The following is a 21,390-nucleotide window of genomic DNA, read 5'->3' as shown; positions in this document are numbered from 1 at the left end:
CTTTAAACGGATTTTGTAATACTTAAAACGTTTTTTTTAAATCGGGGAGCTGGACGACAACGATCTCACAGGGCCTGGGGGGCAGGTACGATTTTTCCACCCCAAAATATAAGAGAAAGTTTAGAAAGCCACAGAGGTAGAAGTGGGCTTTAGGAAACAAGTTACAGAGGCGAAAGAGTCTTTGGAGCGTAAAAGAAAGGTAGGGAAAACGCGCCTGGAAGGAAGAAGGGGAGAAGAGAGAAAAGGCAACAGCAGACTCCCCTAAGCAGAGCGCCAGGACTTTATTCTATTAAAAGCCTACTCTTATCATGAGCAAAGTTCACTGGCCTCCCGGATCCCCTAAAAGCACTAGGAGTGGGTGAGGGCGCTGGAGAGACTCCTATCCGCCCACATTAAACTCTACCAGCACAGCCCAGCGGCCCACGCGCGCTCTTTTTGCATAGCCACGCCCAGTCGGGTAGCCGAGGGCCCCGCCTCACACGTGTTTTGCGCTTGCTCCCGCCCCCTCCACGCCCTCACTGCGGCTCGCAACAGAAGCCAAAGCCTGAAGGCTTGGAGACCTCATAAATAATACATCACGTCAGTGGCCGGCGGGCGGGACTTCGACAGGTTTGGCTGAGTCAAGGTTATGAATAATACATATATGAGCGGGACCTGAAAAGTTGTGCCTGCGGAGGCGGAGTCCCGGAGCGGAAGTGACCATTGAGGTGGGTCATTCAAGCTTCATGAATATGCAGCATGCAAGGGCGTGACTAAGGGCTTCGTTGGCCCGCAGAGGGCGTGGCCAGCCTCGTTTTATGAATAATAAAGCACGTCGGTGAGCCGCGCGGAGTCAGCGGCAGGGTTCACCGCATCCTGAGAGGGCGTGGGCAGCGCGTCATGAATAATGCAGCACGTCAGCGGGCGGCGGGGCGGGGCGGGTCTGGCGCGCCGGCCTTGGAGTCGGGAAGGGGGGCCGGGTAGTGATGGTCGCAAGATGGCGGCGCTGAGGGAAAATCGGAGCTACGGGCTGTCGTGCGGGCGGGTGAGCGACGGTAGCAAGGTGTCCGTGTTTCACGTGAAGCTCACCGACAGTGCCCTGAGGGCCTTCGAGAACTACCGTGCCAGCCAGGTGAGTGGCGCGGGCCCCGTGCGGCCGTCGGGGACGTCGGGGCGCGGGCCGGCCTCGCGCGCCTCTCGCCCCGGCGTCCAGGCCTGGGGGCGCGGGGTCCGGCGTTTGGGGTGCTGTTTCTAGGTCCCTTGGCCGGCCTGGCGCAGAGAATCATGTTTCTTCTTGGCCTTGGGAGGCGACACTGGTGGGCGGTTTGGGCCAGCGGAGGGGTCCGAACTCTCGCGCCTGGTCCGGGGGGCGTTTGTGTGGCACCTGGAGGCGTCCGGGGCCTTTCCCTGTCCACCCGGAACCGAACTGTTCACCTCGCCGGGGGAGGAGTGTGGGGTTGGGGCTTCTCCGTCAGGGTCCCTGGCAGGGTGGGTAAGTGGGGCACCGCTGTCGGGGTGCCTGTGGGGTCCAGTTCCGTTTGTGTGCGGGGCCAGTCTTTGGCTCTTTCCACTGAGGACCCTGGAGTTGGGCTCACTCTTGGTTCTTGGGAAGGAGAGTTTGGGTTGAAATTGACAGCTTGTCTGCAACTCCTCCCACTGCCTCCCCCCCTCCCCCAGGTGACCTTGTTTCACTGGACACCTTCAGAGAGTGGGAGTGTTTTGTGGGGAAGAAGCTGTGTATGTAGGGGGTCGCTGACTTGGTGCTTTTCTCAGGTTGGGAGCCGGTGGTGGGCACTTGGGAGGGAGCTCTGGCCACAGCACCTGGCCGCTGACTTTCAACTTCTGAAGGGCCTATTTGGGCCCATCTGGGGAAGTTCAAGACGTTTCATTTCTGCCACCTGGCTCAGGGCAGGCGATGGGGAAGAGGCTGCTGTGCACCTCCTTTTAGGCCTGACTTTGGGGCACATCTGGGGCTGTGGTCAGACCTGCTTCTTCCCATTTCTGTTTGTATCATGGCGCCCTCAGTCTCTGTTGGGACAGAAGTTGCAGGTGCCGGGTGGTCAGGTCCAGAGGGGAGTGGTTTGGGAACTCTTTTTCTGCCTTGCCTGAAAAGTAGGGGCTTCATAATCAGAGGTGGCTGAGGAGGCCTCCCTCAGTGCGTGTGTGTTTACCAGGGATGAGGGGGCCTTGGGGCGGGTGAGGAGAGAGACTAACTAGGAAGGAATGTGGCTTTCTTCCTGCCCCAGACTTGTTCAGCACCATTAGCTAAGCTGGGAATTTCTTCCCCTGTTTCATTACTACCACTTCCTGGGTGCCCACCCTTACCATGCTTCCCATCTTTTTGGTCAGTTTCCTTCCTGTCCTGGTGTCTCAGTTCCCCCTTAATAGAAGTGAGACCTCATCTTTTTTTGTGAGTTCTCATCTTGTCAGAAGGATTCCCCAAGGTGAGGCTGCAGCGGGGGGAGGAGGAGGAGGTAGGGGCACAGTGGTTGACTGGAGCCTCCCTTCCCTTAGGAATTCCCTTCCTGAGTCTGACTTGTCCTGTAGGAAGGCAGACTTTCCTAGAGGCAGCTGGGGGAGAGCTCATGAGTCATGTAAATAAGGTGAACTTGGTACCTGGTCACTTTGGGTTAGGAGCCCCGCCTTCCCTGCCATGCTGCCCTCACTTGATCCATTGGTCCGGAAAGCCTGCCTGTGCATCCACCTCATGCTGTCACACTGCTATTTTTAATTTAGGGTGTTGGTTACATCCCCTAACTAAGCTAGATCTTCCGCATGTGAGGGTGAAGGTAACTGTACACTCAGGCTGGTCCCATGTGGAGCCCAGCTGTGTAGGTTAGAGTCAGTAACTAGGAGGGGCTCCCTCAAAGAACTTCAAGCCATCCTGGCCAACTTGGCTGTTTGGGCTAAAATTTGAGGGACGCAAACTTGTGTTTTTCTCAGAAACTGTCTGGTAATTTAAGTGACTTGGCAATTTTTTGTATTTAATCATACCCACTGGGCATTGTGGTAGACTGGGCTAAAATGAGGGCAGTTCAGGTGCTCTTTGTGCTTTTGGGTGCTGGGCACGGGGTAGGTGACTTGAAGAACTTGTTTGTGTGAACAGAACAGTATATCGGTTGTCAACAAAACGCCAGATGCACAGCTTTGTCAGTAATGTAGAGTTTTCTCTTCTCTCATGCTGTGGTTATATGGTTTGCCAATGGCAACTTGTGGAGAGGGTTTTATTTTTACTTTTTAATTGCCAAGAGGTTTGTACAAATTCAGAAGTAGCAGGGGACGGGAGAGGAACTTCCTGTAATCCTAGCTGTTGGAGTGGCTCCCGTACAAGTCCCCAAGATTTCTTTTTCCAGAGGGATCTGAAGTCTGAGCTGCCTTTGTGCAGATCTTGTGGCCTGCCCGGAATTTGGTGGAAGGTGAAGATGTGGTAATACACGCAGCTGCCAGCCATCCTGACTTGGGCTTCATGCGGTTTCTCTTTGAATATAAAAATTCAAGAGAGTCCTGAAGGAGCCATTCTTGTGGATCTTCTCTTTTGCTGCGATGGGTTACTTCCAGGAGAGAAGACAGAGGAGGAAGTGTGGACACAACCCATTCTTCCAAGATAGCTTCACGTGCCAGCTCAGAGAAGCATCCCCCAACCACTCTTGAGGAAGTGACCCTCCCTGGGGCATCTGCCTCGACCACCTGGGCATTTTATTGTTGGATTTGGTGGGCTCCATTGCTGTGCGGAGCATGTTGTGAGGAGCATTTTCCTCTCCTGTGTGGAGAGGAGCATGTTGTCGTTAAGGGAGAATTAAGGGCCCAGGGAGAGGCCTAAGAAGCCTGGGGATTGGAGCCCGTTTAGATTTGAATCTCACCTCTGTCTGCATGGGGTCTTGGGCCAGTGCCTGATCCTTGCCAGCCCAGATCTTTTTTTCTCACAGCACTGAGAATCCCAGTGCCTGGCCCTCTCCGAGCTCCATATCCTCTTCCTCCCTGGGCTGTGGGGTCCTTTTGGCATGTGTGTGCCCTCAGCACCAGCCTGACTCCTCATGTGCACTTGGTGCTTCTACCCAGAGCCAGTCCCTGCCTGGAGGTTAGAGTGGAGCCCTGGAGACAGGGGACTTGGACTCTTGCATCTACCTGAATTTGACTGAGCGCCTGGTCTGTGCAGAGCCACTACTGAGGAGCTGGACGTTCACAAGTGACCAAGGCAGGCTCCTAGTGTCATGAGCTGATATTATAGAAGCAAGAGACAGATAATGAACAGGGCGGCGCAGTGGTCACTGTCAGTGGTCATTGTCAGGAAGGAAATAAAACGGTGCAACATGATGGGATGGGGTGGGTGACATGAAAGGGTTGAAAGAGGTGCTTCTAGGAGGTGCCAGAGCTGAGGTCTGCTGGGTGAGGGGCCCAGGAAAGCTGGGTGCACAGGAGGGACTGGGGACGTAGTTGGGGCAGGGGAGTGGCCCAGTAATCTGTGGAGGGCGGCTGCAGGGATGTGTCCTCAGAAAGAGTGTGTGTGTCGGGGGTGGGATACAGGAGGCCTGCAGTGAATACACCACCACTGTTCTGGAGCCGTGCTGGGTGCTGGGTGCCGCTTGCCTCCTGTGCAGGGGGCGGCTATGTGGATGTCAGCCCGGGCACTGGTGGCAGGAGGAGCCTTAATTTAGCTTCTGTTCCCCTCGCACAGCAAGGCCCTGGGAAGCAGGCTTGTCTCCCTTCCCAGGGGGCACCTCACTTGGCCCTGAGCAGGGCAGCTTCTTGCCAGCCTTGTCTGCTTTACAGATGGGTCACCTTTAGGACTAGGTAGCTCTGCCCCTGCTGACTGTGGGCCAGGCCCCTGTAAACCCTTCATTCTTTTTTTTAAATAAAGATTTTATTTATTTTCAGAGAGCGGGGAAGGGAGGAAGGAGGAGAGAAAGAGAAACATCCATGTGTGAAAGAAACATCAATCGGTTGCCTCTCGCATGCCCCCAACTGGAGACCTGGCCTGCAACCCAGGCATGTGCTCTGATGGAATTGAACTGGTGACCCTTCAGTTTGCAGGCCGATGCTCAATCCACTGAGCCACACCAGCCAGGGCAACCCTTTATTTTTGACAGCACTGCCAGGAGGGCCAGCTTATATTGTTCCCGCGGTGCTTTGGGGGCAGTTGAGGCTCTGAGGGGCAGTGTTGCTTGCCCGAGGTCACTTAGACTGTGCTTACTGGCCAGGCTGCCTCTCAAGTTGGGAGGGCACTTGAGCCACTGGGACACAGCTCTGAAAGGGAGTCACATCATGGTCTCGAGTTTTAGTTAAAATGCCAGTGTTCCACGAATATTCATGGAGTGTGAGTATTCGTGACATGAGTGGCCTGCAAATGCCTGAAGTTGCTGTGTCTGTTCTGTGCCCCCTCCTCCAAGAAAGCCTAAAGATGACAGTAACCACCAGCTTTGGACTGAGGCCCATATGCCAGAACTGGCCTGAGCTACACATTTTACTTCCTCTGGTCCTCTGTCAGCCTTGTGTCGGAGTGGTGAGGAAATGGGTGGAGACTCTGGGAGATACAGTCCTGGGAGGAACCTCCCAACTGGGCTGGGCTGAGAACCAGGTGGACTCCAGTACCCCCTCTGAAGGGCTGTGGTGGGCCCTGTGGGCAGAGGGGAGCAGGCTGGCCCATGGGTGTCAGAAGCGTGTGTCAGAAGCATGCCTGGAGGCATAGGGGTTCAGTTTGCTTGTGTGTATCAAGGTGGGCATGTGATGATTTGGATGGAGTGAGCCGCTCCCAGAATGCCCATGTCTCATAGATGCTGGAGAGGATGAGCACCCCCAGCGTGGGGTAAATGCTAGTGGTTTCTGCAGGAGGCTGCAAGGCTGTGTGAGGAGCTGAGCCTGCCTGCCATCCTGACCCTTGACTAGACCTTTGGCTGCATGGCGATCTCTGACATGGCTGTGTGTGAGCAGCAGGCTGCTCTCTGAAACCCGCCCTCCCTTGACTCCATTGCAAGGCCAGAGTTCATCACTCTTGAGGCAGTTTTGACATCACACTGGGATTGTGACATCGCTGGTGAATCCTTGAAAAACAAGGCCACTACTTTTCTCTGTTCTTTGTGGCTCTGGCCTGGAGCAGACCCTGTTTTGGGAATCTGCTTCTCTGTGGCAGGAGCTGCGCCCCTTCGCCTGGCAGGGCCCAGCTGGCAATCCATGCGGTGCCTTTGGGTTTGGCCTCCCGGTCCTTTGTTTTTAGGGCCTCACTACCTGCTTTTTGTCTTTATGACTTTCTCCTTGGTCTGAGCTGCATAGACAAAGTTGTCTGAGATCTAATCTCCAGCGATAAGTGGCTGCTCCGCTGTCATCCCAGAGCACAGAGGGACATTTTTGAGAACAATCCCCTCAAACGTGTCCTGACCTGTAGTACAGAGAGAGATACAGACAGCTATGCTTGCAGTTAAGATTTTATTTAATTATATTTAGAGAGAGGGGAAGGGAGGGAGAGAGAGAGGGAGAGAAACATCAATGTGTGGTTGCCTCTCATGTACCCCCTACTGGGGACCTGGCCTGCAACCCAGGCATGTGCCCTGACAGGGTATTGAACTGGCGACCCCTCGGTTCACAGGCTGGCACCGGCACTGAATCCACTGAGCCACACCAGCCAGGGCTATTTACTGATTTTTAGAGCGAGTGAAAGAGAGAGAGAGAGAGAGAGAGAGAAACATCAATTTGTTGTTCCACTTATGTATTCATTGGCTGCTTTTTGTGTGCGCCCTGATTGGAGATTGAACCTGCAACCTTGGCACATCAGAACGACATTCTAACCAACTGAGCTACGCAGCCAGGGCCTGTCACTTTACTTCTTAATAAAAAAGTTGGTGTCCACATTAATCATCTAGAGGGGAGCTCTCCTGTCCCCACACCAAGTGGCTGCGTGGAGTCTGATGGTGATTATATTCTCAGGCTGGGTCCCTCCTAGGCCACAACTGTGTCACTTGGTCAGGTGGCACGTTTGTGACTTTCCACAGCCCCTCTGGAAAGGAGGGGAGTCTCACAAGTTCGCGGGTTCACCAAACCCCGGGTTAAAAGCGATGTGTGGAAAACTTATTTCTTTTTGACTATAAAAGCAGTAAAGCTTGGTGTAGAAAACTGACAAAATACCTGAAATACACTATTCCCACTGCTGCTGTTGGCGCCTTGCTCTGTCTCGCATTCAGGCACTTTGTTATCACCGTGGTGTCCTTGTATAATCTTAGGTCTCACTTCTCCCCTGACACTGTATAAGCTCTTTTTTTAAAAAAATCACAATGGTAAGCTTTATTCTTTAGTGGCTTCTGTAGCACTGCACTGACCCTAGATTCCTGGGTGCACACAGCCATCCTGAGTGGAGAGGGAGGCTGCAGGCATTGCAGTCGAGGCCTGGGAGAGATGCTGTCTGGCCTTTGGGTGTGGATGGTCAGGGAGGGCAGGCCTGAAGGCAGGAAGGCCTGTGCTGGGGCAGTGTTGAGGGCCAGGCAAGGGGACAGATGTGGGAAGGATGTGGGTCTGGTTGGAGTAGGGGACATTGTTAACCTTTCCTGATTCAGGCTGTGGTGCAAATGCCTTCACACACTGGGCTTTATGGTCATGCCTGAGCTGGGTGTTTGAGAGTGAGGTCCCACAGCATTCTGGAATCCTTATTCTGGTTCTTGGATTGTATTCTTTGTTCAGGGCATTTGGATGCCAGGTTTCCCTTATTGCCCAGGTCTTGACCAGTTTCTGGGCAGTGAGTGCTCTGGATGCTGGGGGAGCCAAGGCCAGGCCTCAATGGAGGTGCTGCACCCTGTGACTGTGGCTCAAGGTCACCCTGAGTCAGCCTCCACAATGGAGCAGTCCTGGTGGGGTCAGCCCACCTTGGACAACTCCACCTTTGAGAAATTAATGAGCCGCTGATGATGGAGGGCTGAGGTTAATCTTCCACAAGCCATCATTGGTATTTCCTTAGTTCTACAGGAGGGGAGACTGAGGCTTGGCGCAGGAGCGCCTTGCTTGAGGGTGTGCCCTCCCAGTTGCCCCTGTTCCTATCCCAGGCCTGTGATGGGGGAAGGCATCGGCTCCTCACTCTTCTTGCTGCCACGTCCAGCTTAGATACTCAGGGTGGATGTCCTAAGCAAGGAGGCACCTCGCTGAAGGATGCTGCACACTGGGATCTGGTGGCCTGGCTTCAGCCACTTGTGCTGACAGCCTGGGGACTGGGCCACTGGCTCTCTCCCCAAGGCTCAGTGACCACTAGTTGAAGCAGTGCCTGCAATTGAAGGGGCCTCCCAGGTCAGATCAGTTGAATGAAATGTGTGGACGCTGATTGCTCTTGCTTTCATGTGCGTCCTGCAAATGACAAAGTGCAGTTGTTTTTAGAGAGAGAGGAAGGGAAGAAGAGGGGGAAAGAAACATTAATGTGTGATTGCCTGTCATGCCCCCTACTGGGGACCTGGCCCACAACCCAGGCATGTACCCTGACTGGGAATCAAACCAGCAACCCTTTGGTTCGCAGGCCGGCACTGAATCCACTGAGCCACACCAGCCAGGGTTAAGGATTTCTTTTTCAAGTAAAGAAATACCTTTCCCCAGGTTCTTTAGCAGCTTTCCTGCCGGGAAGCCCACCACACTGTATTGGAGAAAGCTGGGCCCTCCAGTGCGCTCCCATTCTCCATCCCTCCGGCAGTCTTGGGAGCAGCAGCGATGGAGTGGGCAGCGGACAGGGGCTGGAAGTACTGGCTAACTTTCTGGAGACATGTCCTGCCAGGTCTGGGGTGACTGCTGAGTCCTCTGGGCTGGTGTCCACTGCTGAGGGAATGCAGAGTCAGGTCTGGAGCCTGGGGTAAAGTGGCTCTGTCTCTGCTTTCAGGTTATGCTCCAGCCTGTGGGTATTGGGGAGTCACAGGCAGCCTTGAGGGGCCAAATCTCCTCCACTCCAGATTGTTGTTTTTCAGGGATTTAAGGTAGGGGTCCTGTCTCCTTCGTCATCCAGCCTGGGTGAGCAGGGCCCAGGCAAAAGTATTTAAGGACTGAGTAGCAGGGACTGACGCCATTTTTCCCCATGCCTCTCTGCCTCTTTCTGGGAAGGAGTGGGAGGAGGGGCCTGAAGAGTCCTGGCCCACTTCTTCCCTCACCTGAACACATGTCCCCCATGTCCTGGCTCTCAGACTGACTTGTCAGACCTCACTCTGTGGCCTCCTGTCCCTGTAGGGTTATAACGACCATAGGCAATGACACCGGGAGGGAGAAACTATACGTAATGGGCAGGAGGTGCTTTTAGGAAGTGGGGAAGGCCAGAAAGAGGCCAAGATTGGGGATGTCTTTGTGAGATCTGAGAGAGTGGCACTGGAGGGAGGCCCAGTCGCGGGGCAGGAAGTTGAGGTTAATTCCATCATGCAAGGAAGCCTGACTAAGCGGCTGTGGCTGCTCTGCTCCATGCAGTGTAGATGGCTCTAGCCCCTTCCTAGGCGCACTGTGAGGGGCTCAACTGCACCCCAGTTTCACTCTACTGGGGCTCCATTCTGTGACTGGCGAGACTCTGGGAGTACTAAGACCAGTCGGCATGAATCTTTTCCTGGGATCTCTTGGAGCATTAAAAAAAAAAAATTAAATTGTGGTAAAATTGGGGGTGGGGGAGGTGGAGGAGGGTATGGGGGGATAAATGGTGATGGAAGGAACTTGACTTGGGGTGGTGAACACACAATGCAGTGTACAGATGGTGTGTTGTGGAATTGTGCATCTGAAACCTGTATAATTTTGTTAACCAGTGTCACCCCAATAAATTCACTAAAAAGGAAAAAAAGAAGTAAAAGCAAAATAAATAAAATTGTGGTAAAATACAATACATAGAACAGAATTTACCATCTTATTTTTAAGTGTACACTTCAGCGGCCTTAAGCACATTCACATTGTTGTGCAGCCAGCACACCATCCACCTTCAGAACTTTCTCGTCTTCCCACAGTGAACTCTGACCCCGTTAAACACTGACTCCTGCCCGCCTTCCCCCGCCTCTGGCACCCACCTTCTGCTTCTGTCTCTGTGAGTCTGCTACTCTAGGGACCTCCCATAAGTGGAATCATGTGGTATTTGTCCTTTTTTGACTTGCTTATTTCACTCAACAAAATGTCCTCAAGGTTTATTCATGTAGCAGGTGTCATAATTTCTTTTTTTATGGCTGAATAATCCATCATATGGATGGATTGCATTTTGTTTATCTGTTTATTTGTCAGTGGACACTAGGGTTGCTTCCACCTTTTGGCTGCTGTAAGTTAACCCTGCTGTGAACATGGATGTACAAACAGCTCTTCAAGACACTGCTTTCAATTCCGTTGGGTATATAACCTGAAGTGGGATTGCTGGATCACATGATCATTCTACGTTTAACTTTTTTTTTTTTTAGAGAGAGAGAGGGGAAGGGAGGGAGAGAGAGAAACATTGATGTGAGAAACATCAATTGGTTGCCTTCCATACACCTTCAACTGGGGACCAAACCTGCAACCTAGGCATGTGCCCTGACTGGGAATCAAACCAGCGACCTTTTCGTTTGTGGGACGAGGTCCAACCAACTAAGCCACACCAACCAGGGCTATGTTTAACTTTCTGAGGGTCTGCCAGATTGTTTTCCATAGTGGCTGCGCCATTTTACATTCCCACCAGCAATGCACAGGAGTTCCACCTATTCTACATCCTTGCCATCACTAGTTCTTTTCTGGGTTTTTTGATAGTAACCATCCTGATTGGTATGAGATGGTCTTGGAGCCTTTAAAATACACCAAGATGAATGTGACTGTTCAGGAGAGTTAAGGTCTGCAGGGCCTTCAACACCTGCTGGACCATCGGTGGGCTCAAGATTCCCCTGGTTACAGGTGACAGAAAACCTGACTCCAGCAGAATGGGGGGATGGTGTCTCCCACACTTGAGGTGGCCTTGGGCTGGCTGCAGGTCCTGCCTGAAGGAAGATTTTGAACAGCTCACCTGGGCTCATGACAGGAAGGGCAGGGACAGCTGGCTTGGCCCTGTTTGGAGTGGAGATGGCAGTGAGGTGCAGGAGCCCAGCCCTTGCCAAGACCATGGCAAGATAGGACAGTTAGTAAGTATCCGGGGGGCTTAGAATGCCTGTGGGGGGAGCAAGAAGTAGAGACTGAAGGCTGGGGAAGTGGGTGACATGGGCTCTGCCCCAGGTGGTTTGCTCTCTCCAGCCATCACCACCACCCCAACCCTCCCAGTGGCAGGACTTCTGTGCCCCCCCCCCAAAAAAAACCCAGAGGGTGATGGGGAGGGCTGGGCTCTGCCCTGAGGCTGATGGGCCCTTCCCTAGTCAAGAGCTCAGATGGGGCAGAATTTCTACTTTGGGATTTGGCTCTTTGTGTCCCCTGTGGAATCACAAGGTGATTGGTGTGGAAAATGGGCTTTCTCCCAGGTGGGAAGTGGCCTGGAGACCCCAGGGGTCGAGAGCTGCCCCTTTTGGGGTACTGGGCAGGCAGGGGCTGTGCCATTGTCTTCGCTATTTTCTCCAGCCCTTTGGGCAGATGTAACCCACTTGGCTTCTCCAGCAGGGGAGGGCATGCCTCCGCTCCTGTCCTGCTGCCTGCCTCTTTCTCCTGCACAGGTCTCATGTGGCTGATCTAAGGGTGGCGGCCCTCTCATGCTGCTCTTTAGGGCTCTGGGTGGCCTCACCTTCCACTGCCTTGAGGAGGGTAAGTGGGTTGGGAGGTTCCTTTTTCCTTTCTTTAAACAGTGACTTTTTTGGGGAAATTCAGCTTCCTGTTGTGGACCCTGTGGTTCTACCCACATCTGGAGGGGTGGTTTAAGGGTCCCAGTGCAGCATTAAAACAAGGAGAATGTCTACTACATCAGTTAGGACAGCCTGGCTTGCAGGAACGAAGAGCTGGTGAGCTTAGTGTTACCTCCCCTCGATGGGGACCTCTTGCCTATGGTCTCTCTGAAGTGTTTCTCTCCAGGCCCTGATGGGGATCCCCTGCCTTGTCCCCCTTCTGGGTGCTCTGCTTCTCTGTGGGAGTGGTGGTGGAGCTCATGGGCCTCTTTCTGCTTCCAAGAGTCTGCTGTGCTCAATGTTGCTGCCATAGCTGCCAGCCCCTGAACCAAGGCTTCCAGCATGTTCATTGTAGTGTTAGGCAAACAGAAATGGATCAAGATGCTGACAAGGTGGATTGTATAGAGCATTTTTTTTTCAGTGTCAGTCTTAAAAAATCTAAGGTGAGTAGGTAAACCATGGCCAGAGGGGCAAATCTGGCTTACTGCCTGTATTTGTAAATACAGTTTTATTGGGACACAGTGGTGTCATCTCTGGCTGCTTTTGTGCTACAAAGGCAGTAAGTCTCTGCAACTGACCGGCTCTCAAAGCCTGAGATACTGACTCTCTGACCCTTTGTAGAAATGAGACATTGGAGGTTTTTTTGGTCCAGTCCTTTCATTTCATTGATAGGATGCCTTGAGGATGGTGGCTGACACAGGTCATGTGGTCAGTGTAGATTTACTTGAGCCTGAACTTGAGGGTGCCCACTCTGGGACTGGCTGCCTCCCTCCCAGTTTCATAGAGATGTGAATGTTTCCCACCTCATTTGAGCCTCTGGGTTTCCCCCAAAGCTTTTCTCGCCAACAGCGTCAAGCCTGGTGCAGCTTCCTGTAGGTCTGCCTTTTTATTTGCGCCCTGCTGGTGAACTCTGGAAACACAGGGCCAGCATGTGAGTCTCTACTGGAGCTGGGTGGGCAAGCATCTGCCTCTGATTCCAGTCAAGCTCTGACTGAAGTCTCCTGGCCGCTGGCCTCAGCTCTGGGCATACAGTGGGGTCGGGGTCATCTTCTTTTTTATTTTTATTGTTGTTCAATTAAGTTGTCCCCATTTTCCTCAATCTTCTGATGGGGTAACGTGCCTGGTAAGGAGGAGGTTGGTTGTTCTCACAGTGTCTTTGAACACACACTTGATGGCATGAGGAACTATCAGAGGATGGTAGCTTCAGATGGGTCTCTTATATGGAGACTGGGCAGCAGGCCCTCCATTGGCTAGGGGGCTTTATTGAAGCTTCTGGAGCTTTCTCAGCTTGGGATGAGTGCCATTTGTAGATAGGTTCTGAGTTAGATATCAGTGGCCTGAAGAAAAGGGGAAGGCTGCTCAGGCAGGCCTCCCTGCGAAGGGGCTGTAGTTTCTAGGTTCTGTCTGCAGAAATGGGATGATTTTGCTCTTTTTATTTTTTATTTTTTGTTAAAGATTTTATTTATTTTTAGAGAGGAGAAGGGAGGGAGAAAGGGAGAGAAACATCAATGTGTGGTTGCCTCTCACACCCCCCCTACTGGGGACCTGGCCTGCAACCCAGGCATGTGCACTGACTGGGAATCGAACTGGTGACCCCTTGGTTCGTAGGCCAGAGCTCATTCCACTGAGCTACACCAGCCAGGGCCAATTTTGCTCATTTTAATCTTTTGCTGTTGTATCTCCCTTTTCAGAATCAGTGGGACTGTTGAACTGCTATAGGCTGGGCAGGGAGATGGGGTGTGAGGAGGTCTCAGGGCAGGAGGACTACGGGCAGATGTCTGAGGCAGAAGCAGGACTCAGCTACAGTAGTGTGTTCCTTCTCCTGGTTGCACTATTTTTGGTATTGGATGCTTGTAGATGTCTGCTTGTTCCAGAGAAATGCGCTCTGCTCACAGTGGATCTGGCAAGGGGGATGAGGACAGCCAGCACCTGGTGCCTGTGCCCAGCTCATCTCCAACCTGCTATGGGGTTGGGACTAGGTCGTGCTGGCCCCCTTACCATGCACAGGGTCCCACTGGTTGGGAGACTTGAGAGTAGAGCCATCAACTCAGTGATCTGTGTTAGCTCCTCCTGCCAGCAATTGGAACTGTGTTAGTAAATATTTTGAAATTTTTATTTATTTATTTTATTTTCATTTTTAGAGAGGAAGGGAGAGAGAAGGAGAGAAACATTGATGTGAGAGAGGAACATTGATTGGTTGCCTTCCATATGTGCGCCAGCCAGTGACTCAACCTGCAACCCAGGCATGTACCCTGACCAGGAATCGAACCAGTGACTTCTCGGTTCACAGGATGATGCCGAACCAACTGAGCCACACTGGCCGGGGAAAGAAGTATTTTGAAGCAGCTTCTGGCCTAAAGTGTAGGATTGATATGTGGCCATTCCTGCTCTTAGCCCTGACATCTAGCATGTCTTTGGGGAGGGTCCTCCCTTGTCTCTGAGCAGACGAAGTTAATGACCCCATTGGGTGAGCCTGAGTGAGAGTAGGGCCAGTGAACGGGTCTGCCATTGCCTTGGTGTGCAGGTTGAGGCTCACAGGCTGGCAGCGGAAGTTGGGCTGGTACTGTGCTGGGAAGGCACGAGGTTTTAGGCTCCTTTCTCCCCTGGTTTGGGAGGGTGACTCACCAGGGTCTGTGCCCCAGAGCTGTGGTCTAACACACTTCAACACTTCATTCAGGCATCGTCACATGGTTCCTCCTGCTGCCTCTCCTCTTCCTAGTCTTGGTCTCTCACCTGTGAACACTGCAGCCCATATGCTTTCAGGTAACAGGAATTGCCAAACGTGTGGGCACAGCTCGGCCTCTGTAAGTAGCCAGTCTGGGTGGATGTGGCAGCCACCTCCCTTCATGCCCTCTTCTTGGGACCCTGTGCTATTCCTGGGGCTCACCATGCAGGAGTAACCACACTATGTGCTGCAAGTGTGGGCCTCCCTCTGCTGTTGCAGGGCTCAAAGGGCTGACGAGCTTGGGGGTGCTATGGGCAGGTCACTAGAGGGTATAGGGCCCAGGTCTCCAGGTGGCCAAGCTGGGGCTGGTTCTGAGCCAGCCTGAAGACCTGGGAAGGCTGCCTGCTGTCCTGCGTTCGTGAAGCACACAGTGGGCCTAGACACCGAGGTTTCAGGCGTCTGAGGTGCTATTCCTCCAACAGCTGAGGGCCAGGGTCAGGGGTTGGGGCTTATTGATTCCAAACCCTCACTGGTGTTGACTGCACATGGGCTGAGTGGTTGGAAAGTGGTGGTAGTGAGGGCAAGGGAACTGGCTGAGCAGTGGTGCCACCTTCTGGGTCTCAGTTTCCCCCTCTGCCATGTGGGGATCGTTGTGTTGTGGGCTCTGTGCCTTCCTTCCATGTGCAGCCTCAGCTACCCAGGAAAATAGTCAAAGCCTGAGGTGGCTCTGAAAGGCAGGAGTTTGCTCCTCTGTTGAAGCCATGGCCAAGGGTCTCCAGGGTATAAGTATCACAGACTCCAGACCAGCTGTCTTCTCAAGAGCTCAAGGCTGCAGGGTCTGTGTGGGCCCTCAGGGCCTGTCAGCTGGTGGAGGGACTTGGTAGTGGTGTGGAGGGCTTCCCAGAGGGGGCGGGTTCGCACACATGTAGTATTTCTCTATGATAGCCATCAGGATGTACTAGAGGTGGGGAGTGGGGACGCAGCTCATCACGATGCAGCCTGGAGCAATATGCCTGGACAGTTCCATCTGTTTAAAGTGGACCTTGAAAAAACAATGACAGGAGGAACCAAGATGGCGGCGTAGGTAGACACACTGCGCCTCCTCGCACAACCAGAACTGACAGAGAATCGAACAGCAAGGGGGACCAACACCAAGGAAATAGAAAATAAACATTCATCCAGACTGGTAGGAGGGGCGGAGACGGGCACCGGGGTGGAGAGGACTCGAGTGGCTGTGGCGGGACTGAGACTGGCGGAGTGTGGGACAAATGGCGCAGGCAGTCCGAGCACTAGCAGACCCTGCGGCCCCACATTTGCACAGATAAACCCAGAGGGCCGGACTCAGAGTGGCGGAGAGTGGGGCAGGCAGAGTGGCGGGTTAGCACCCTGCGGCCCCACATTCGCCCACAGATAAACCGGAGGAACGGCGGGCAGCGAAGCAGACCGCGCAACCCAGGGCTCCAGCTCGGGGAAATAAATCCTCAAACCTCTGATTGAAAGCGCCCCTGGGGGTTGGGGCGGCAGCAGGGGAGACTCCCAGCCTCACAGGAGAGGTGGTTGGAGAGACCCACAGGGGCCTAGAGTGTGCACAGGCCCACTTACTCGGGAACCAGCACCAGAGGGGCCCAGCTTGATTGTGGGTATCAGAGTGAAAGATTGAAATCCGGAGGAGAGTGAGGCGGGCGCCATTGCTCCCACTCGGCCCCTCCCCCATGTACAGCGTCACAGGGCAGTGACCAGCATTACCCCGCCCCGGTGAACACCTAAGGCTCTGCCCCTTAAAGTAACAGACACGCCAAGACAAACAAACAAACAAACAAAAATGGCCCAAATGACAGAACACTTCAAAGCTCCAGAAAAAATACAACTAAGCGACGAAGAGATAGCTAACCTATCGGATGCACAGTTCAAAGCACTGGTTATCAGTGTGCTCACAGACTTGGTTGAATCTGTTCGAAAAACAGATGAAAAAATGAAGCCTATGCTAAGAGAAACAAAGGAAAATGTACAGGGAACCAATAGTGATGAGAAGGAAACTAGGACTCAAATCAATGGTGTGGACCAGAAGGAAGAAACAAACATCCAACCAGAAAAGAATGAAGAAACAAGAACTTGGAAAAATGAGGAGAGGCTTAGGAACCTCCAGGACACCTTGAAACGTTCCAACATCCGAATTATAGGGGTGCCAGAAGGAGAAGAGGAAGAACAAAAAATGGAAAACTTATTTGAACAAATAATGGAGAACTTCCCCGATCTGGCAAAGGAAATAGACTTCCGGGAAGTCCAGGAAGCTCAGAGAGTCCCAAAGAAGCTGGACCCAAGGAGGAACACACCAAGGCACATCATAATTACATTACCCAAGATTAAATGCAAGGACCTACATCCAAGATTACTGTATCCAGCGAAGCTATCATTTAGAATGGAAGGGAAGATAAAGTGCTTCTCAGATAAGGTCAAGTTAAAGAAGCTCATCATCACCAAGCCCTTATTATGTGAAATGTTAAAGGGAGTTACCTAAGAAAAAGAAGATCAAAAATAGGAACAGTAAAAATGACAGCAAACTCACAGTTATTAACGACCACACATAAAACAAAAACGAGAGCAAACTAGGCAAACAACTAGAACATGAGGGCTGTCAATAAGGGAGGGGGAGAGAGGGGTAAAGGTACAGAGAATAAGTAGCATAGATGATAGGTGGAAAATAGACAGGGGGAGGGTAAAAATAGTGTAGGAAATGTAGAAGCCAAAGAACTTATAAGTATGACCCATGGACATGAACTATGGTGGGGGAATGTGGGAGGGAGGGGGGTGGGCAGGATTGGAGTGGAGTGGGGGGGGGAATGGGAAAACTGTAATAGCATAATCAATAAATATATTAAAAAAAAAACAATGACAACAAAAAACAAACAAATAAAAAAAGAAATAGAAGAAAATAGCCCCATAAAGTTGGGCCTTGTGTTTTCCATTGTTACTTCTTCATCCATTGATTAACCCTGTGGGTGGCACTGGGCTGACCTCAGGCCTGGCAGGGGGGGTCAGGAGGCCTAGAGTCTGACCTGTGCAGGCTGGCTGACTGGCTGCTCTGAAAACTGGTTCCCAGCCCTGAGAGTTTTGGAGTCTGTAGCTGCTTCTCCTCCTGCCTGCGTCACAGGTGAATGTGACAGAAAAACACACGAACACAGCAGTTTTATCCAGCAGTCCAGGAGGAATCCTGAGGTCTGCGGAAAATTTAGGGGAAATTCAGAAGAGTGAGCCTAATGTCATCATTTTCACTCAGGATGTGCCTTCAGATTTTGTTACCCAGAGAGTCACAAGATTGCATTAAAAAAAAAAAGAACAGAGTTGCATTAGTCAGCCCACTCAGGCAGCTGTATCCAGAGAGCCTCCCGTCCTCGGCCGCCACTGCCCGGCCTGTCTGCACAGTGGCCGAGCTCCCGTCACCTAGGACTGAAATGCAGTGCTGTGCCCACTTCTTGCTGATGCCTCCACCTGAGCAAGGGCCACAGTCGGCACAGGCCTGCCCCTCTGCCTCTGCAGGTACCTGTGCCCTCACCTGGGGTATCCTCTGTCCCCCCTAACTCACTCCTGTCACGCCCACAACCCACGGAAAGCGCTTCGTCAGCATAGATAGCTGTTTGTGGTCACGGCTCCCGGAAGCCTCTCTGCACCCACAGCCACGGGGCCTGCCCTGTGTTCCTGTGGCCATTACTCCCGTGTGGCCATGTCTGTTCACTGGGTCCCCTGCTGTCCTGGAGCCCTCATTCATTTCTGGCTAGTGGACTGGGCATATGGGTCCTTAATGGGGAAATTGAACCTTGGTGATGGGCCACTCTCAGGGCCTTCCTGTCCCACAGAACTCAGGTATTTGGTGGCCTAATGTGGGGCTTCTACCACCTGTTACAAACCCCCTGTCTGGACCAGCCAGATGGCAGTGCTGCCAGGGCATGCTTGTGGGTTGTGATACGTGACTCCTGATTCCTGATCTTGTACCTCCCAGGCTCAAACCACCCTCACAGGATGCCTGGGGACCCCATTGCTCAGGCCTCAGTGTCTTCTCAACTGCCAGGGACCTTTCTTTGGAAGTCTTCTGTCCAGTGTCAGTGTCCTTGCTGACTCCCCCACCTCCTCTTCACCAAGGGACTCACTCCCCAAGGACAGAGGTTTGAGGGAGGACCTGGCACTTGCCAGGCCTTAGCTGTGAGCTGTGAACTTGACTGGCCTTCCTTTTCTGGATCAGTGCTTTCCGACTTTGTTTTGCTTTTACAGGGTGCAGCCAGCCTTTGGGCACTAGCCAGGTGTGTCAGACCAGCAGGAAGTGCTTGGGATCACACTCCCTGTGTATATCCTGCTGAGGCCCATGGGTCCCGCCCATGACTCCTATCCCTCCTCGCTGACTCCCCTGAGCAGCTGGCCTCCGGCCCAGAATGCTTGCCTAGTCTGACCACACAGTTGGGGGGGTGGGGCCCAGCTCTGAGCTGCTACCCATGGCTCCTACCTTGTTCCCCCTTTCTCCCAACAGTGGCCGAGGGTTCACGCCACCTCTGCCGCATCCTGGCACCTTTCCCACTTCCTTTGGCACTCCGGATTATCTGATTCTTCCTAATTTTGTGATAGTGTTGGTCAAAACCTGTGTTTCACTCTCATTTATATTTTTCTGGTGGCTTCTTGTGTGTTTTATCCACTTGCTGTCTCTCATCTGTGTGGTATTGTCACCATTCCCGGTTGGGTTGTCTGTTTTATTTATTTATTTTAAGATTTATTTATTTTTAGAAAGAGGGGAAGGGAGGGAGAGAAACATCAATATACGAGGGAAACAATTGGCTGCCTCTTGCACATCCCCAACTGGGGACCTGGCCTGCAACCCAGGCATGGGCAATGACTGGGAATGGAGCCAGCAACCTTTTGGTTTGTAGGCTAACACTGAATCCACTGAGCCACAGCAGCCAGGGTGGGTTGTCTGTCTTTTAAAGGGGCTCACTCTAGCATGGGTTGACCCCAGGGCTTTCTCACTGTCTCCTGCATGCTGTCTGCTGGCCAAGTGTGTGAGGTTTTCTTCTCCAGGCCTGACCCATTGCATTCCTAACCAAACAAGATCGCCTCTCCCACAGGCAAGTTTTGACCCAAATTGGCTGCTGGAAATTGTCCTGGTGGTGTCCCCATGAGCCATGCTTACTTACAGGCTCTGCTGTAGGGAATTGAACATGCAAAGTTGGCACCCAACTGGCCATTTGCCACTTTTTCGATTGTGATTGTGGACCCAGTTGGCCTAGTGGCTTTGAAACTCTCAGGCCTGTTATTAGGCTGGTTTCCAAGGTCTTGGGTTTGTTTCAGTGACCTTGTGACACATTAGTGAAAACACACAAGTGGTGCTGTGAATTGAAAAGTACTGAATTCTATGTGACCCCCAGCAGCTTCCAGAGTCTGTCCATATACATCTTGTGTTTGAACCCATGGCTCCAATTCCTCAAGCAGGGCAGTCAGGCTGCAGCTCTGGGCCCTGGAGGGCACTGCCCACCTCTGGGGATAAGCAAGGGAGCTCCAAGAAGTCCAGGTGCCTGCACTGTGCTGACCTCTGCAGGGACCAGGACACACCATTCATCAGCTTTGGCATACAGCTGCTTCCTTGAAGGAAGCGCTTGGTTCCTCGTCTGTCTCTCTGTCCTGAGGGGACAATTCCTGTTTCTACCCTTGTCAGAGTCGATTCCTGGAGAGGAGGCTGCTGACAGGTCCTGCTCCTAGGAAACAGGAATCGGTGTGCAGGGTTGCAGATGAGAGGGTTGATGGGACAGCTGTTCAAGGAAGCCATGACAGATATCTGCGTAGTGAGCTCTCTGCACCGTACGAGGGGTTCAGGCAAACATCCAACATGCGCTGGGTTCCTCCAGCAATGCCAACCACACACACACACCAGATGTGGGGACGTGAGCACAGCCAGTGGTCAGGTTTCACTTAATGAGCATGTATTATTACTATTATTTTTGGCTTGCTATCACTTTACTGAGTATTCTTTGAGGTTGTTGATAGGGTTTGGAAGGGTTATGGGGTTTCAGGGTTCTCTTGGTTTGAGGTCAGGGACACTCTCTTTGTTAGGGCCTGGTCACACCAACTTTCCCTGATGGGACCTCCTGGTGTGCCCAAAGCCCCTGGGCATTCTTTCACCCAGCCCCTGTCCTCTGTGGCCTGTTTGTTACCCTGGTGGGAGCACAGACACAGTGAGGTCCCAGGGCCATGGTTACTCTAATAACAACCCTTGGGGTTGAATGTGTAACCTCATTGTGCCCCATTTCACAGATGTGAAAGCTGACAGCCCAGGTGTGGCATCCATCACTAGTGCAGGCCACACTTCCAGTTAAGGGTGGGATCCCTGACTCTGGTGGCCTTGCCCCCCTTGCTCATGTCAGAGATTTTTGTTGCTTTTTTAAGAATGTGGCAATGCCATATTTTCCAGTGTTCTGAAACATAGAGGCTGGAGCTGGAGGTCACGTGAGTGGCAGAGCCGGTTTATGTTGTTTGTACTTTGTTTCAGAGGTGAGTTAGGTCATCAGCCCCAAGTGACGAAAGCCAGAGAGGTTAAGTGCCTGGCTGACTCAGGTCGCACAGCTTTTAAATGGCAAATTCTGAAGCGGAAGTTAATCTTGTGATCTCAGCTTTGGTTTTGCTCTCAATTCCCAGCAGCTGCCAGTGGCCCCTGTGCATTATTCTTGCTCTTTAACCCCTGTTTCCTGTCCCCCGCTGCGTCCAGATGTTAGACGTGGAAGCCAAACAGGTGTGTTGCTCCGATCTCTTGTAAGGAGAGGAGGAGGCACCAGGTGCTGCCTCAGCTCTCAAGCAAGTTCTGGCCCTTCCCAGGTCTGGGTTGGGTTCGAGTGGTCCAGGCCGGTATGGGGGAAGGAGTCCTGGACTTGGGGGTCTTTGTGCCTGCGTGGGGCAACTATGGGCTGTGAGAAGGGCCATACAGGGCCCCCAGAGTTAACTTGATTTCTTACCCTGGGCATTTCTGGT

General features: G+C 52.6%; 1 protein-coding gene across 1 annotated transcript in view; it reads left to right on the top strand.

Moving 5' to 3' along the window:
• The first annotated feature begins 913 nt into the window (after nt 1-913).
• Nucleotides 914-21,390, top strand: part of ELL (elongation factor for RNA polymerase II) — a 61,944-nt gene continuing 41,467 nt past the window's right edge. The window contains exon 1 of the mRNA XM_024560622.4: nt 914-1,111. Coding sequence (XP_024416390.1) covers nt 977-1,111 — 135 coding nt within the window. The 5' untranslated portion in view covers nt 914-976. The remainder of the gene's footprint in view (nt 1,112-21,390) is intronic.

The sequence above is a fragment of the Desmodus rotundus genome, chromosome 9 (genome assembly GCF_022682495.2).
Source record: "Desmodus rotundus isolate HL8 chromosome 9, HLdesRot8A.1, whole genome shotgun sequence".
Classification (NCBI taxonomy): Eukaryota; Metazoa; Chordata; class Mammalia; order Chiroptera; family Phyllostomidae; genus Desmodus; species Desmodus rotundus.
Note: the sequence above shows the minus strand (reverse complement) of the source record. Positions and strands in the feature narration are given on the sequence as shown.